This window comes from Pelmatolapia mariae, linkage group LG6 (assembly GCF_036321145.2).
Source record: "Pelmatolapia mariae isolate MD_Pm_ZW linkage group LG6, Pm_UMD_F_2, whole genome shotgun sequence".
In the NCBI taxonomy this organism is placed as follows: domain Eukaryota; kingdom Metazoa; phylum Chordata; class Actinopteri; order Cichliformes; family Cichlidae; genus Pelmatolapia; species Pelmatolapia mariae.
Window position 1 is genome coordinate 25,958,985 of NC_086232.1, and position 16,230 is coordinate 25,975,214.

Genomic DNA, 16,230 nt, shown 5'->3' on the forward strand with positions numbered 1-16,230 from the left:
GTGGAGAAGACTGAGTGTTTGCTGTTGTGCGCCCTCAAGCTGGTGTCCTTGTTTCAGCTGTACAGGTTTCCACACAAAGCAAAAGGTGCATACTTTGCATACGTCAACTCATTCTTTAGACATCAATGCAAATATATTTAACTGAAACTCATCTCTTCCTGCAAAACCAAGCCCTTGGTGTTTATATGCCTGACTATAAGCACTCCCTGTGTGCCGTTTAATTGCATCCATTAGTTTTTAGGTGGGATCTCTGGCAACGTTGGTGCAAGTATATACTAGACGGTATGTTTGTGTGTGTGGTCCAGGAATCACTTGCTGTAGAGACCTACATCTATTTAAAATGTGGATACGTATGTGTGTTTGTGCGTGAGTGCATGTTACAAAGTTACAATGTGAGTGACAGCAGCTATTAATAGGACCGAGTTCAAATGGGCCAGAGCTCCCTCTCAGAGTCTTTTAAGCCTATAGTCATGTAGGAAAGGAGGAAATATAAAGTTGACCTACTGCACTGCATCTGCACTGTACATTTTGTACGTGTGAAAAATTTCTGTGTGTGCAATAAAATGGTGCCCTGAGTTTTGATTCTTATTTTTGGTTTTATTGTTATTCTTTCTTATGCTCATATTTTCATGGTGTCCTCATTGTCTCCCCATCTTGCCCATCTCTGTCTGGTCTATGTGTTTATGCCTTTGTCCTCCTGGTTTCCACTTACTGTCTTATTTTGGTAATTGCTTTTTCTTGTGTGTCTCCTGTCCCTTTGCCTTTTCACTCCTTTATGATTGTCTGCGCTATCCTGATTAGTTTCACTCTTGTTTTATATATCTTCACTTGTCTCTTTTTCATGCATTCATTATTTCAAGTCTGGACAATCTTAATTCATTATTATCAGGTGCCAGGGAATAGACAGAGAGACCACGTTTCCTCTGTCTATTCTCTCTTCATTTGCTCCCTGTTAAATCCAGAACTGAATTTAAAATCTTTCTCCTCACATACAAACTCTCAATAATCAGACCCCATCATATGTTAAAGACTCATAGTATCATATTATCCTAACAGAGTGCTTCACTCTCAGACGGTGCTTACTTGTGTGTCCTAGACTTTTTAAAAGTAGAATGGGAGGCAGAGCCTTCAGCTATCAGGTCGCTCTCCTGTCAAACTAACTCCCAGTTTGGATTTGGGAGACCTACGCTCTTTCTACTCTACTCATCACTTTCATTTTTGATAAGCTTATAGTGTGGTTCTGCTGGAGGTTTCTTCCAGTTAAGAGGGAGTTTCTCATTCCCACCATCGCAAACTAATTGCTCATATGGGGTCCTTTGATTGTTAAGGTTCTCTCAGGAATACTGCAAGGTCTTTACCTTATAATATAAAGTGCCTTGAGGCATCTGTTGCTGTCATGTGGTGCTTTATAAGTAAACTTGAATTGAGTTGAACAGTTCCCACCTTGCTTTGTAATCAGCCCATGCTGTATGTAGTCTTGTGCATCCCTTTGTTGGTTTGTCTGTTTATCCGCTGTGTGTCGGCCTCCTTTATCCCATCTGTGTTGTTTCAAGACTCATTTGTATCCTTGCTTTTTTGTGCCTGCTGAGTAACAGCTCTTTGCAACAAATTTCTTTTTTGTAAGAAGTCCAGCAATAAGCCTTTATTTTAGCAGACAATTGTGACTGTTATAAAATTAACTATCATTACCTATAGCTCTTATCAATACAATTATTAAAAACACAGACTATAGCTTAAAATAATCAACAGCTGTTTTATTTTACGTTTTCCAGTGAGCCCAGTAAGCCACGGTAGTGCCTTATCAATTCAGTAATCAGGTGTTTTTCCTTCTGTAATATGACCAAAACTAGTCCCCAATTTTTTTTTCTTGCTTTTGCCAAATGGACTTTAGTCACATAGATATTTGACTGAAAATCTTTAATGTAGCAATAGTAATAATTGAGCAATACAACACATTTCAATTAACAAATTAAATGTAGTTTTTTTTTCTCTTTGGTTAGGGCAGTGCAATGAGTAGTGTGTTCCTTACCAATGGCTATGGGGGAAAAGAAGGTTGAGATCAAGAGCAGGCATCTGGTCCACATGACGTCTGAGGATGACCTGGAAGTAGATATGGAGGTACTTCCTGCTGAGCCCAGACAGTCTTGTGGCGAGCTGTTTATATGTCACAGCTCAGTCTTCCTGTCACCATACAGACCTGAGAATTGACACACAGAGAGAATCTGCTCACTTGGTTTGCCATAAGTATACACATTAGGATGCTTTATGTAGGCCGCAATACACAGATTTATTAACTATTCCAAAATATGCAGACTTCTCCCACAACTTCACCCAGTGCTTCCTGCAGAAGTTCTCTGATGACTCTGCTATAGTCGGCCTCATCACTGATGGGGATGACAGGGAGTACAGAGGACTGACTCAGGACTTTGTGGACTGGTGCCAGCTGAACTACCTCCAGATCAATACCAGTAAAACCAAGGAGCTGGTGGTAGACTTCCGCAGGCACAAACATCCTCCACTGCAACCACTGAACATCCAAGGTATGGACATTGAGACTGTGGACAGCTACAGGTACCTTGGTGTTCATCTGAACAACAAACTGGACTGGACTCATAACTCAGACGCCCTCTACAGGAAAGGGCAGAGCAGGCTGTACCTGCTGCGGAGACTCAGGTCGTTTGGAGTGGAGGGCCCACTCCTGAAGACCTTCTATGACTCTGTGGTGGCCTCAGCCATCTTTTATGGTGTGGTCTGCTGGGGTGGCAGCATCTCTGCTGGGGACAGGAAGAGACTGAACAGGCTGATCCAAAGGGCCAGCTCTGTTCTAGGATGCCCTCTGGACCCAGTGGAGGTTGTGAGTGACAGGAGAATGGTGGCTAAGCTGTCATCCCTGCTGGACAACATCTCCCACCCCATGCATGAGACTGTGACAGCACTGAGCAGCTCCTTCAGTGGGAGACTGCGGCACCCACGGTGTGGGACGGAGAGATTTCGCAGGTCTTTCCTCCCCACTGCTGTCAGACTCCACAACAAAGACTTTAACTGATCATACACACACATCCACAAATGTGCAATAACACAAATGTGCAATAATCTTTCTGGCACCGTTGTATTTTTCACTCTGTTGTATATAGCATTTGTATTCTATTTTTATCCTATTGTATATTTTATTCTATTTTATTCTACTGTATATAGTATTCTATTTTTATTCTATTCTGTACAGTTGTGTACTGTATTTATTCTTATTTTATTTTATTCTAATTGTCCTTCATAACTTTTGCACTGTCCACTTCCTGCTGTGACAAAACAAATTTCCCACGTGTGGGACTAATAAAGGTCATCTTATCTTATCTTATCTTATATGATCTTTTTCTTATTTTTTTTCCTTTCTAACAACAAATAAACAAGTAAACAACAACTGACAAAGTTTATCCAGCAAAGAAGCAGATTTTCCTCAAAACATTTAACTGACTTATAGTGGATGGACATTTTAACAAACTTCAAAATAACAAAAATCATTTCCTCAAACAATAATGAGAGAAAGAAAGAGAGGACTAAATGACAAACACTTGTACCTCAATCATTTTTTCAGAAAATTTAAAAAAGAAAAAAGTGAAAGAAGACCAATTTTATGTGGATTTGCCTGCTAGGTAAGTCAATGATATTCTGCAGACACACAGAGAGGACCTACAAGCACATAAAACTACAAGATTATGGTAAAAATTGAAATTGATTATTTAATCATGAATGTATAAAAATACTTTGCTAACATTTATTGTATAGCTTATTATTATTAATCTCTGGCTCTCTTCCACAGCATGTCTTTGTCCTGTCATCCTCCCCTCACCCCCAACTGGTCACAGAGATGGCCGCCCCTCCCTGAGCCTTGGTCTGCAAACCAATTTCTTCCTTATAAAATGGAGTTTTTCCTTCCCACTGTCTCCAAAGCGTTTGCTCATACAGGGTCATATGATTGTTGGGATTTTCTCTTTATTATTTTATTACAATGGAAAGCAGCTTGCGGCAACTGTTGTTCTGATCTGGTGCTGTATAATTAAACTGAATTGAATTCAATTAAATTAAATAGCTTAGGGAGTTAAAAACTTCTCTCCCATAATTATTTTTAAGATCTACAAATTAATATATTCTTCATTAGGTCATACTAAATATTTCTTCGAGTTCTCAAACTATCTCATCTGCTTTAAAAGATTCTAAAGGAATTAAAATCACATTTTTAAGCTAAAAAGAAGCCATGATAGTGTGTTAAACACAACAAGAACAGGATATTTTGTGCAAATTCATATTTCAGATGGCAACAAACCATATCCCGATTAATCCATACACAACACAAATCTGCCTGGAAAATGCAAGACTACTGTTATATGCTGACCTTGTCTAAAAGAAATAGTAAAATAATACAATGGTGCTTAATGTTTGCATAATGATGCTTTTATTAGGATTCACTTCACTTGGTATTACACATCAGCATCAAAGTGTGAAATGTATTGATGTCCCAACCTAATTGTTCATTTCATGGTCCATCAGCAACAAACAATTAATACAGGGATGGTCTCTGAGATAAGTTATAGCAGTGACAGACTGGTAAGCGTAGTTTCTCCATCTTTTTTCTGAGCAGATTAAAAAGACCAGCACTGTTCAATCACTTGCTCACCCACCCACTCACTCTTATCTCAACTCAGTGGCTCTCTTTGGTTTTTTGCACTGGAAAATTCACGTTTTAAATCGGAAAAGCTGCAACATTTACATTTAATTTGCAGAATTATGTGCTTATGTCAAGTTTAAAGTGTGCATGACGTAAAGGATAATAAAATCTTCACACAATCATCCTTTTCAAACAAACATCAATTTCATCAGGGGAGTAGTTCTAAGGTAGCAAAAGCCATCTTTGTGCCTAAATGTTCACCGTTCTCAAGGGAACTCATACTCAGCTCCGGAAAAACAAGCACATCAAGTTTGTAAGTGGGAGGGAGAGAGCGAGAGGGGCTGGAGAAATATGCAACAGCCGGGGACAGATGGAGCAAAGCAGACAGCCACAGCCATGGGAGATACATCATGTGTAACAGAGACTATTGATCAGTGTGACCATATCATTTTTGTCCAGCAGAGACTGAGACAATAGCCAGCTATTTCCATCATGTCATGCTGTGAAGGCAATATCTGCTTTGGCACAATCCTCTGCCTTTGATATTTCTTATAACTAATGTTATCAAAAGCCTTTTAATTTATAGAAAATGCCAGAATCACACAGGCCCTTTTTTTACCAGAATCACACAACATATGTATAACGTATCTTCAGAGCATCTGAAATGACAAAAAGCCTCATCGCAGACCTGCAAACGGGACAGACAGCCACCCAGAGGCACATGCACACTGCAGAAACGAAATCTCTGAGAACAGAGCAGAAACACACAGACGATAAGGCCTGTGTAGTCATCTGGCATTTTATTGGTTCTGTTCTTTTTTGTATGTCAAAATAAATCCTTTAAATTGAAAATTTACTAAAACTAATGATAAAAACACAAGCCAAACCTAATTTAGTGAAGTCTGAAAAGTTGTAGAAAATTCAATTTGCATTCCAGCATAAAGTAGTCAAGCATTTTATCCAATCAGATTACTTTTATGGAGCATAATTCTTTAGCTCTGGATAATGGCAGAGACTTTAAGTTTCCCTTTGATAAGTCTGTAAAAACTTAACAGACTTATCGACGCACTTAACTACAAAGTGTTTTTTTTTTTTTTTTGCATTCAGAAGAAACTAATTGTTAACTGTAAGAAACTGTCGTGGTTTTTTTTTGTGATTTCTAGTTTGCGATACAAAAAAATCATTTTAAAAGTATATAAAATGTATTGGTCAGCTGACAATAGCTGGCAAAACATAACTAATTTAAGTAAGAAAAGTCAAAGTTTGAATAATTTTCATTTCTCAAAACTGTCTGTTATAATCGACTTAATCCTTCTACTTAAAAAAATCCTTCAATTTTTTTTTTAATCTACAAACCTATTCAGCTTTCTAAATACCAAGCGGTGCAACTGATTTCATTGGAGTGTGATTGCATATCTGTTAACAGTTCTTGACAAATCCCTAATGGCACTAAAGTGATAGACTCACAATAGACTCCTCTGTGTTATTCTTTCCTCCACTTAAACGACCGAACAAACTGCCCCATTTTGATTGATTGGCCCCTAACTCAGTTGAACATGAGCAATCTGACCAGCTGTCCCCAGCTAGACAGAGAAGGCATACACTGACATATGGCCGGACGCCACCAGCCACAGCATTCCGCTGTTTCATAATTCAAAAGCTATTCCATCACCCCGTATGCTCCACCAGCATCTCACCCATCAGTTAATTAACCCTCTCATTTCCTCCATGCACACGGTGGCTACACAGACAATGGCTGCGTGTCAGTCAAGTTATGTTGATAATTCAACAGGGCTGCATGCGCCCATATGTTCAGATAATGACAAAAAAACTGTTCCCTCTACAAAGTCTGACAAGAGCATAGACAATAGTGATTGCCCAAAGCATTGCCCTGTTTTCCTAACCTGCTTCCTTTAATTATCCTAATGTGTTGATTGGTTAATATATAATGAGTAAACAGACAGTAATGGTGCTAATTATCAGGACATATGTGATGCGTTTACACTCTGTATTCATCAGCGCACATAAGGTTTTGCAAACATCACAGGCCCCACCTGAACCTGCTCACTGCTAAAATGATAAAAATAATCAAATCTTTTTTTTTTTTAATGAGCTCAATATTTCCAATCCTGAACTAGTTCTATCTCACTGGAGATGCTCTCTAGAAGATAAACAGCATCTGCATAAAACTGAGCAAAACATCAACAAAGAAACAAGATCAGACTGGATCCAAGTCTTTGGATGTACCTGCCGTTTCTATCCATCTCTGCTTAGTCATATCCGCTCAGCAGACACCTGCTAATTATGCTACAAATATAAACACACACTACATTTTTCAGCCTTGGCTATTTTGCCACCGCAGTTTTCCCAACATCTTGAAGAAAAAAATTAATGTATAATGTATGTTATAACTGCACCGTTAATGCAGTTAACAGTCTCAACAACACTGTATTATTTACTGTATCAATAAGACAATCTTCTCCACATTAGTCTTACATGTATGTGTGACATGGCCTCGATGTCCCATATTTTTCTGCCCTGAATCTTCATTTCCTACAGGGTCGGCATTAACATAGCTGTCGCCAAAGCCGCCACACTCACACAGTCTATATTGCATGCATCCATGAACTAATTGATGTTGGGCTGATTCTGTGCACAAGGCAGCCTGACCCTACTGAGTGTGTGTGTGTGTGTGTGTGTGTGTGTGTGTGTGTGTGTGTGTGTGTGTGTGTGTGTGTGTGTGTGTGTGTGTGTGTGTGTGTGTGTGTCCCCTAACGAGAGTCCTGCCTGTCACAGCACTCCTCATTCGGGGATTCTCTCTATCACTAATGAATGCTGACCGGACTGGGCTACCTTGTCAACACGCGTCACACGCACATGCACGCGCCTTCATACACACATTTTCACACACACATGCTTATCACTAGGAGACCAGATGCCCTACTCCCTCAGCCTCCAGGCAGAGTCTCAAATGTGTCCATGTTGCACTTGTAGTTTATCCTGTGAGCATGCCTTAAAGAATACCATGTTGAAGTATGAGTATATGTGCATCATATTAGGCTACCAGATAACAGATGGATTGCAGTAGTTATAAAAAACAAACCATAGAGAGCAAATGAATATCCATTTAGATACTGTACTAAAATCAGTATTTTGTAATCTATCTTTATCTCTAGTTTTGCATTCACCATAATTAGAATAAAAGAAAATGGTTCAAAAATGGCTTTTAAAGAAAACATGCTCACTATTACTGAAGATATAAAGAAAGAAAGAATAGGAGAAAAATGTAAATGCATGCATAACCTGCTGAGTTTCTCTTCTTGTACTTATCTATCTATCTATCTATCTATCTATCTATCTATCTAGATATAGATACATATATTTGGTGTGCTATAACGGCAGAGGAAGAGGACATCTTGTGTTTTTTTTCTCCTTTTTTCTTCACTTAGTTTTTCTTCACCTGTTCTTTTCTTCCCTCTTTTTAGTTTCTTCATTTGTTCATTCTTTGCTCTGTTGGAGAGAAGTCTGAGCGGAACAAAGCTCAGGGGGCTATGCACCATGTTCAGTAAAATGGCATGTGTCCGCCAAGCTACGGTAAATTACCTCCAGTTGGCTTGCTAGGGTAACCACCATGGACCATTTCTACGTGTGTGTGTGTGTGTGTCTGTGTGTGTGATGGAAAGGGTTGGAATAAGGTTGTGTGGGTGATAGAGTGTGAGTGGGTATAGGTAGTGTTTCAAATTATCATCAGCACAGGTAGACAGGCTGGGAGAATTTTGATTAGAGTGACCATGCACACACACACACACACACACACACATTTAGGTAGCTAATTTGGCAGTGTGGAGCTGAAGAGATGACTAATCAGGATAGAACCTGGTGGGAGTCTGGCCTGTGGCCTATAATGAGAGACATAAGAAACAAGCACACACATTCAAGCAACAGGCGCGTGTATACACACTCATAGCAATTATGCACTGTGCAAACAGACAAAAGACATTCACATGCAGCAGGCACGCACGCATTCAAACACAGACCAGCATGAGTGATTGTGAATAGAAGGCCCTCCCTCATAATTGCTTGGTGCTGATGAAGCCTAAGATACTGATTAGCAGCGAGTGGCCCCTCAGTGTGACCAGAGGCTCAGGAAAAACATACTGTCAACTCCCAATAATGTGAATGTCTTGACATCTCAACCACAACATGTATTCCTACTGTTGCATGTGTATGCATGTTTAGAGAAAGGGGGAGTTCACATACAAGCCCCCTCGGACCACATTAAAATCACAATTAAAATTAAGTCAGTGTCTCGTTGAGTTTAGATCTGGCCACTACTAACATGTGACAAACAGTCATGTCAGCTCATGTCTCTTTTTTTAAATCTATACATTTGGCCACTGCAGCCAGATGCAGTATGGTTACTACCACTGGACATTTGTTTTTAGCATGCACAGCACATACATGCAGTCGAGTGCACACATGTCAGTACTCGGATGAAGGGCAGCTTCACTGTAGGAATGTGCACAATTGTCACCAGTGCCCCGAAGACAAGTGGCCGAGCTAGCAATTTATACAGTGCCAGTTGTAAATCCTTTGTATGTCAGTAGCAAAGAGCTGCAGAGTGCTTCAGCGTCGCCTTAAAGGTATAGGTCACCCCTACATCAGTATGGGTCATTGTGGTCTCAATTTGACATCCTCAGTGAAATTGAACAACAGCTGTTTAGTATGATTTTTTTTTTCTTTTTTTATAGCAGCAGGGGAGTCTATTAATTTAACTGCAACATTTACTCTGTTTTAACATGTCATGATCAGGGATAATGGCCTGTGGCAGAGCAAATCATGGCTAATTCAAGCCACCTTTATATTTTGCATGAGAAAAAAACATGCAAAGAAGGCTGGACCGCCCTGACAGACTACTTTCCTCTGTTGCTGTTCAAAGAAGATTCAAGATTTTTCCCACAAGTACATTTTTATTTTTTAAAAGCTACATTTTCTTTTCAAATTATTTTCACTCATAAGAGTTCAAAGCTTTGGGCTAAGCACCTCATCCTCTCCATCCATGTTAGACATGCTATGCCCGTCAGAAAATTGCGTCTAGGGAGTCTCTGGCTTTGACCGGACCACTGCAGTTTCCGCATGGCTGCCTCTGGCTGCTCTGAGAACGCTCACAGAAATCTGATGCACCAAAACCAGCCTGAAAATCCACCACCAATGACCTCGTCTGTAAGGCACAGGCGTTTTGATTCTGTCTGCCTGGCAGCTAGATACCACACTCTGTTCTGCTCTGCTTTGCTCTGAACTTTCTAATGCTCCAATCTAATCAACTCTATATGCCCTCCCTCCCTCATGAGACAAGACGGGCTAAGGTGGAGACGTGCAAGCAAGAATTGAGATAGGAGGAGAAGTGGAGAAGCGGGGAGGGGTGGAGAGAGGAAAAAGACGAAGGATTAAAGAGGAGGGAAGAAGATGGAGGAGGAGATTCGTGAAGAAGGTCGGAAAGGAAAACGGCTAAGAGAAATAGAGATAGAAAGATAGGATAAAGCGGGAGTGACACAGGGATGGAGACACAGAGGATGGCAGGAGGCAGTGAGAGAGAGGGAGTGCCAAAAGCGATCATAGCGATTTGAGCAGAATCTTAAAGCAAGTTAATAACGTAAGGCATTTATCTTTTTTCTCCTCTATGACTCTGCCCTAAAATATCTGGGGTTTCATAAAACACAGCTCTCTGACACTAGATAGTGATATAAAAAGTTCAACTGTCAAATGTAAAAAGAGACATAAAATTCAAACAGCACCAGTTCTGAAAGAAAAAACACAATAACTATGGGTGAAAACTAAATATAACAGAATAACATCACTTTTTTAAGACCAGCTTTTCAAAGAATTTCAAAGAAACACAATATCATGCCATGGAAAAATAAGCAGGCTAAATCAAATCAATTACAGTAGCAAATTAAGGCTAGCTAAGACAAAGTAGACTTTTTTGACATGCTTAATCACTTTAAAATATTTAATTTCAAGACAGTAATCATTATGAGACAGATACTGATGCTGTTACTATCTATAATGTTACGGGGGGAAAGGTAACTAGCTAGCCTAGCTGCAACAAAGTCTTTTTGGAAAGACTCTCGAGAACAGGAATGTCAAACTCATCTTACATCAGGGGTCAAATACAAGCTATTTGGATGTTAAGTGGGCCGAACCAAAGAAACTCACTTTTACATCAGTCTAACAGTGTTTAACTACACATTAACTACCCATTGTACAAAACAGACATTTCTATTGAATATAGTGAAAGGAACTTTTCTGTCATCTAATCATTTATTTATTACTTAATTACTTTGGTGTAATAAGAATAGCTAATGGGGGAGGTCTTTATGAGCAAGAAAAGTTATAAAACTTACAAAAATACATTTAAAAGTCCTAAATTTATCCTCTATGCTTCACATTTTCCAATGCCACCCATTGGCCAGATTTTAGTCTTTGCCAAAACCCTCGAAGCGATTCTGGTTTCAGGGCCTTGTGTTTCACACCCATGCTGTATAAGATTTGTTTATAATGTCTCTGGGAGATATGCGCTTTACAGATTTTCTCTTACTGTAAAAGCTATTTAAAGTTTTATAATTGAGTAACAACTGTACAGTAAATAGCTAGGTCCTGATATGTTCCAATGAGATAAAATCTACCCATATACTGTCTGTAGATGTATGGTGTTTATAGACAAGTCCATCACTTCCTTTCAAACCACGATTTCAGCAGTCACAAGGAGGATTTCGTCTTACCGTAGGGGGGAATACACATTTTTCCTTAGCAATAGGTGGTTGCCAGAGGGCCACTGATCAATCTGTAGGCCTGTATGACTGGAGGGCTTTAGCAATTGTTTTCCCAGTGACTCCCATCAACCTCTTGCCACCACTCTCAGCCATTCGCGGAAAACTCATTTTTCCCGAACGATTGGTGGTTGTCAGTTGGATGCTCACCACTCTCTAGGCCTAAATGACTGGAGTCTTATTCACTTGACCCTACATTGTCACCATGACTGTCACACATCTAAAATAGCAGACAAGTTAAGGTCACATGGTTAGTGTTCACATGTCCACATAACCTTAAAAAGAGCACCATGAAGCACTTTCCTTGTAAGAAAAACATAGGGTAGAACAGATCGAGGGTTTAGGTTGGAATAAGTTGGACACATAGCATCCTGGGATTCCCAGTCAGATCCAGATGTGGTTTAAAAAACAACATCGCAATGGCAAAACATGCTCAGCTTGAGGCTCCAGAAAAGTATTTCACAAACCAATGGGTTAAATCACAATGGCGATATCCATCATTTACAGGCAATCTGTGGGCTTGCCATCACTGTAAGTGATCACTCTATTAAGACCGCTGAGTATGGGAACTGCTAACCCCTTCAAACTAGTATATTCTCACATATGTGGAACTGCAGCTTGTATGCTGAGAAGTATTAAACAGCCCACTTGGCGGTGTCGAGATTCACCAGATTAGTCATGAAGAGCCAGTTTACTCAGTTCTCGACAGCTTTTAGCGCCTGTTAGTTTTGATTTACAAAAAAAAAATTAATAGCTTTTATGCTTTTACACTTTTTTCACTCATTATTTCCGCTCTTGTCGTAATACTTTAGCTTTCAGATGAGTTAGAGTTTTGCTCATCCAATGCTAAGAATACGCAGAATCAACACAATTATCAGTGAAAACTGATTTCATAACTTATCTGCTTTATACAACCCACAGATTAATGTGGAATAATGAGGAATACTATTTGACTGAAATACTCAAAACTCTCAAAATATATCAAAGTACTCAATGCATAGAGCAGAAGTCCAGTTTATGGTTGGCCTACTTTTAGGCTTAGCTAATGAAAAAAACAAACAAAAAATGAATCCATACCCCAAAAATGGCTGTGCCCCATGCAAATATCTAAATAACAAGCACACAGTCCTGTAGCCATTCAATTCTGCATGGCATTACAGCTGAGTTCCCCCATAAGAGCGGAGTTAATAGTGTACAAAACTGCCTCTGATACAATCAATTATGTCAACTACAGACACAGTGATGCTGATTCCAGCGCCACTGATGTTGTTTTCCTCCCTTTGATTCATCTGTCTTCTCCTTCATACTACCTTTTTTTGCTCCCCCATTGCCGTCTCCCTCTCCTACTCCCTGTCACTGCTCTAAACCCAGTACTGTCACAACGGATCCATCAAAGGCATGCCTTAAAGCCAGAGGCAGCGCGCGGCAGAGTTTGTGTATGCGTGTGATTGTGTTCACGGGTGAAGAAGAGAGAGAGGGGAAGGGAGAAAGTTGTCCTGTACAGTACCGAGAACAGCCACCTCAGCAGTGAGTGATGCTGCATTAAAGCGGAGGCAGACAAACAGGCAGCAAACGACTCTTGTGACCTAGATTTAAACCCCCATGAACGAGCTGGGCTTGGTTAGCAAGAGAAAATGCTCAAAACCTCATCTTACATTTGAGCTTTATTATCCATTTGTCAATTACTTTTCTTCAATTCTGTTCTCTCCATCCATTTATTTTCATGCCCTACTGCTATTCTCCTCCAGCCTTGTTTACTTCTTTGCTTGCACTCTGTCTCTATGCTTTTTTTCTTCTTTCTTACATGCTTGCATGTCCTTTCTATCCTCTGCCATCCACTTCCCCGTGTTGCTCTATGAACATTTAATATTCTCATCATCCTCAGGTGCTCTACACCCACTGTTTTCCATTTTAAACTACCGTAAGCTCACATGAAAGAGACTGGTAGGACCAAAATAATGAGACTCCTGCTACTCTAATTTTAGATCCCAATACTCTTTCAGAAACACGTGCATTCAAGTATTTCAAAGATTTGTTCAGAATCAGCAAACTTCAAAACTCTGTGGTTTCCACTGATTCAGTTTGGAGGGGAAAAAAGTGATTTTTGCATAAGACATTAGGAGAAACCTTTGCTCTTGCATTATAGAGCAGATATGAACTGTGTATATCAGAGTCTTGAAATATTTATTCAAAAAGGCCTTTCTGGGGTGCTTACAGTGCTGTTCATAAATTAAAAATGCATAAGCACCAACACTGGTATATAAATATAAAAGGAGGCACTTAATGTTGGATTGTCTGACTGCTGAGAAAATGGCATCGGAAGCACAGAAAGATCTACCTAAGAGAAAAAGTACATCCGTTTGCAGACTGTCACCTTGACTTATGTGTAGGAAAATGCGCTGGTGGACACAGATAGAAATTTCTCCCTTCACATATCACGGAACACATTAAACATTACAGTCTTTTTGAGTCACTATGACTGCAATGCTGCTCAGAGCCGTGATGCGTATAAAATGTCTCATGACAGATGTCCACACTGATATGGGAGTATTTGTCAGCAAACACTTTTGTTAGATATTACATTTTCACTTCTCCCTGGAAACAAAAGAAAAACTAAACTGAGGAAGAGATTCTCTTCAAAGTTTACTGGGATTGAGGAAGCACAGTGGTGGTTATTCAGTGCTAGAACATCACCTGGAACATTATTACATAAAAATCAAGACTTATTACTGTTCTCTGCAGGACTGAGGCTGAGCTTTAGTTTTCAGTTTGCAGGGCAAAATGGTTTGCCGCTGCATTCGATTTGAGCCCTAACCCTCATCAGTTTCACAGAGGAAGCTATAATAATCCTTCATGTTATCAAACATATGTTAAAGACCTATTCTGGAGTAAATCTGCACCCACGTGAATTGCATCTGCCATTTTTACAATGAGATTCGATTCAATGAAATGCAACCAGTGTTTCGTGATTGCAGGGTGACGTGGATATTTTTTGCACTGACACAAACCACAGCTGTTGCATTTTTGATAAGCTGCATCCATCACTTCTCCAAAATAGCATAAAACTGATGATACAATGAGCTCCAGCAGGATGTATGGGTGGTGATTTTGAAGCAATCAATGGGGACAGCAAAGGTAAACACAGTGCTAAATGTCAGCTATGGTGATTGCGCTGCCACAATATCACCTCGGGCGGGAGACCCAAATAACCAAAATCAATAATCTAATCATTTCATATTCAAATCACGCAGGGTAGAGGTCTGGATCTTATTGCAGTTTCATATCCCTGGTGTGCTGATATATTCCAATCAACAAACGAGAGCAAGCAGATGCATTTAAAATAGAATAATTCAATGAGGCTGGTGGGTGGTTCCCAATGTCTGAAATAAATGTCTATTATTTTCACTAGGCCGTGTTGAAACACATGTAATATGCAAAGCTACATGTACATATACTTTATTTGTTATCGCTGTAATGTAATAGACACATTTGAACATGTGCAATTACATTGTCCGGACACAATGTAACGCCCATTTATGTAAAAAAAAAAAAATTACACATTAGTAAGTACAAAGTGACAGAATAAGTTATTTTTATAGAGTTACAAAGTTCAAATAAAAGAAACCCAGGGTCTGCAAAACTATTCTCACTTGTTTCATCAATGCTTTATTGTGCCAGTAAGAAATATATGATCAAAAATTAATCTTATGCCGCTCAGATCTTATATTCCGGTTGTAGCTAGAGGTCTTCAGCATCGATTCCCTTTCATAACTGTAGTCATTCTGGATAGATCCACGTTCCTAAAACATGAACTGAATGTGAGGATTACATTTGGATCCTTGTGAGGTCTGCGTCTTTCTTTACAATAACTGAATACACACACGCACAGAGCACATTCACAGCATTTAATCCTCTATGATAATGGATATATCTGTAGATTTGAAATGTGAAACACTGGCACAGCAACAGGTCTGCTTTTAAACTATTAACTAGAACAGTAAGATTTTAATCTCTGACCAATGCGTCTTTTCCAGCTGTTGCTTTCAAAACGCATTAGAGTGAAATAAAGCGTATTTCATGGTTTAGATGTCTGTGTGTGTGTGTGTGTGTTTAACCGTTGTCGTGCTCCCAAAGGTATCAAACAAGTCTGCTTGCACGAACAGAGTTACGATAACTCGTGTTTTTGTTGGAATCCATGCTGATGCATCCAAATAGAACAACAAATCTCTACAGTATACGATAGGGATAATTGAACTGGTAAACACACACATGGAAGGAAAACATCTGTGAGTGCATCTGCTCATCATCATACCAAGCCCGTTGGAAATCTACATTCTCAATATAGTCTACTTTATACAATTAGCACTGACTCATAAGCAAAACACCCCAAATAGGAGAAGACACAGTAGGGGAGAAACAGTGATAGTAACTGCCATAACTTGTTTTGTTTCACACAGACTCTTCGCACAAATAAGACGGCTTATCCTTCCTGGAATACGGTGGCCTTAAATAGCTGCCTTTTTTTCCAAGTTGTTGACTGAGAGCATCTCTGTGGGCTATTCCCTGTTGTCAAGTGTGTGTGTGTGCATGTACTTCTGTGTTGCACGGGGTGTGCTGGGGGTTGTACCAATCCACTCAGGTGGCAATGTATTTGTGCTTGTGAGGGGTATACATGTGGGTCTTTGTGCATTTACGTCAAAACCGCATGTGTATTTGATTATTGTGTAGGTGTGTGTG

General features: G+C 39.7%; 1 protein-coding gene across 1 annotated transcript in view; it reads right to left on the reverse strand.

The window, feature by feature from the left end:
• adgrl3.1 (adhesion G protein-coupled receptor L3.1) overlaps positions 1 to 16,230 on the reverse strand; it is a 115,892-nt gene that overhangs the window by 82,711 nt on the left and 16,951 nt on the right. Inside the window, exon 3 of the mRNA XM_063476368.2 lies at positions 2,030 to 2,197. Within this exon, the coding sequence (XP_063332438.1) occupies positions 2,030 to 2,084 (55 nt within the window). The 5' untranslated portion in view covers positions 2,085 to 2,197. The remainder of the gene's footprint in view (positions 1 to 2,029; positions 2,198 to 16,230) is intronic.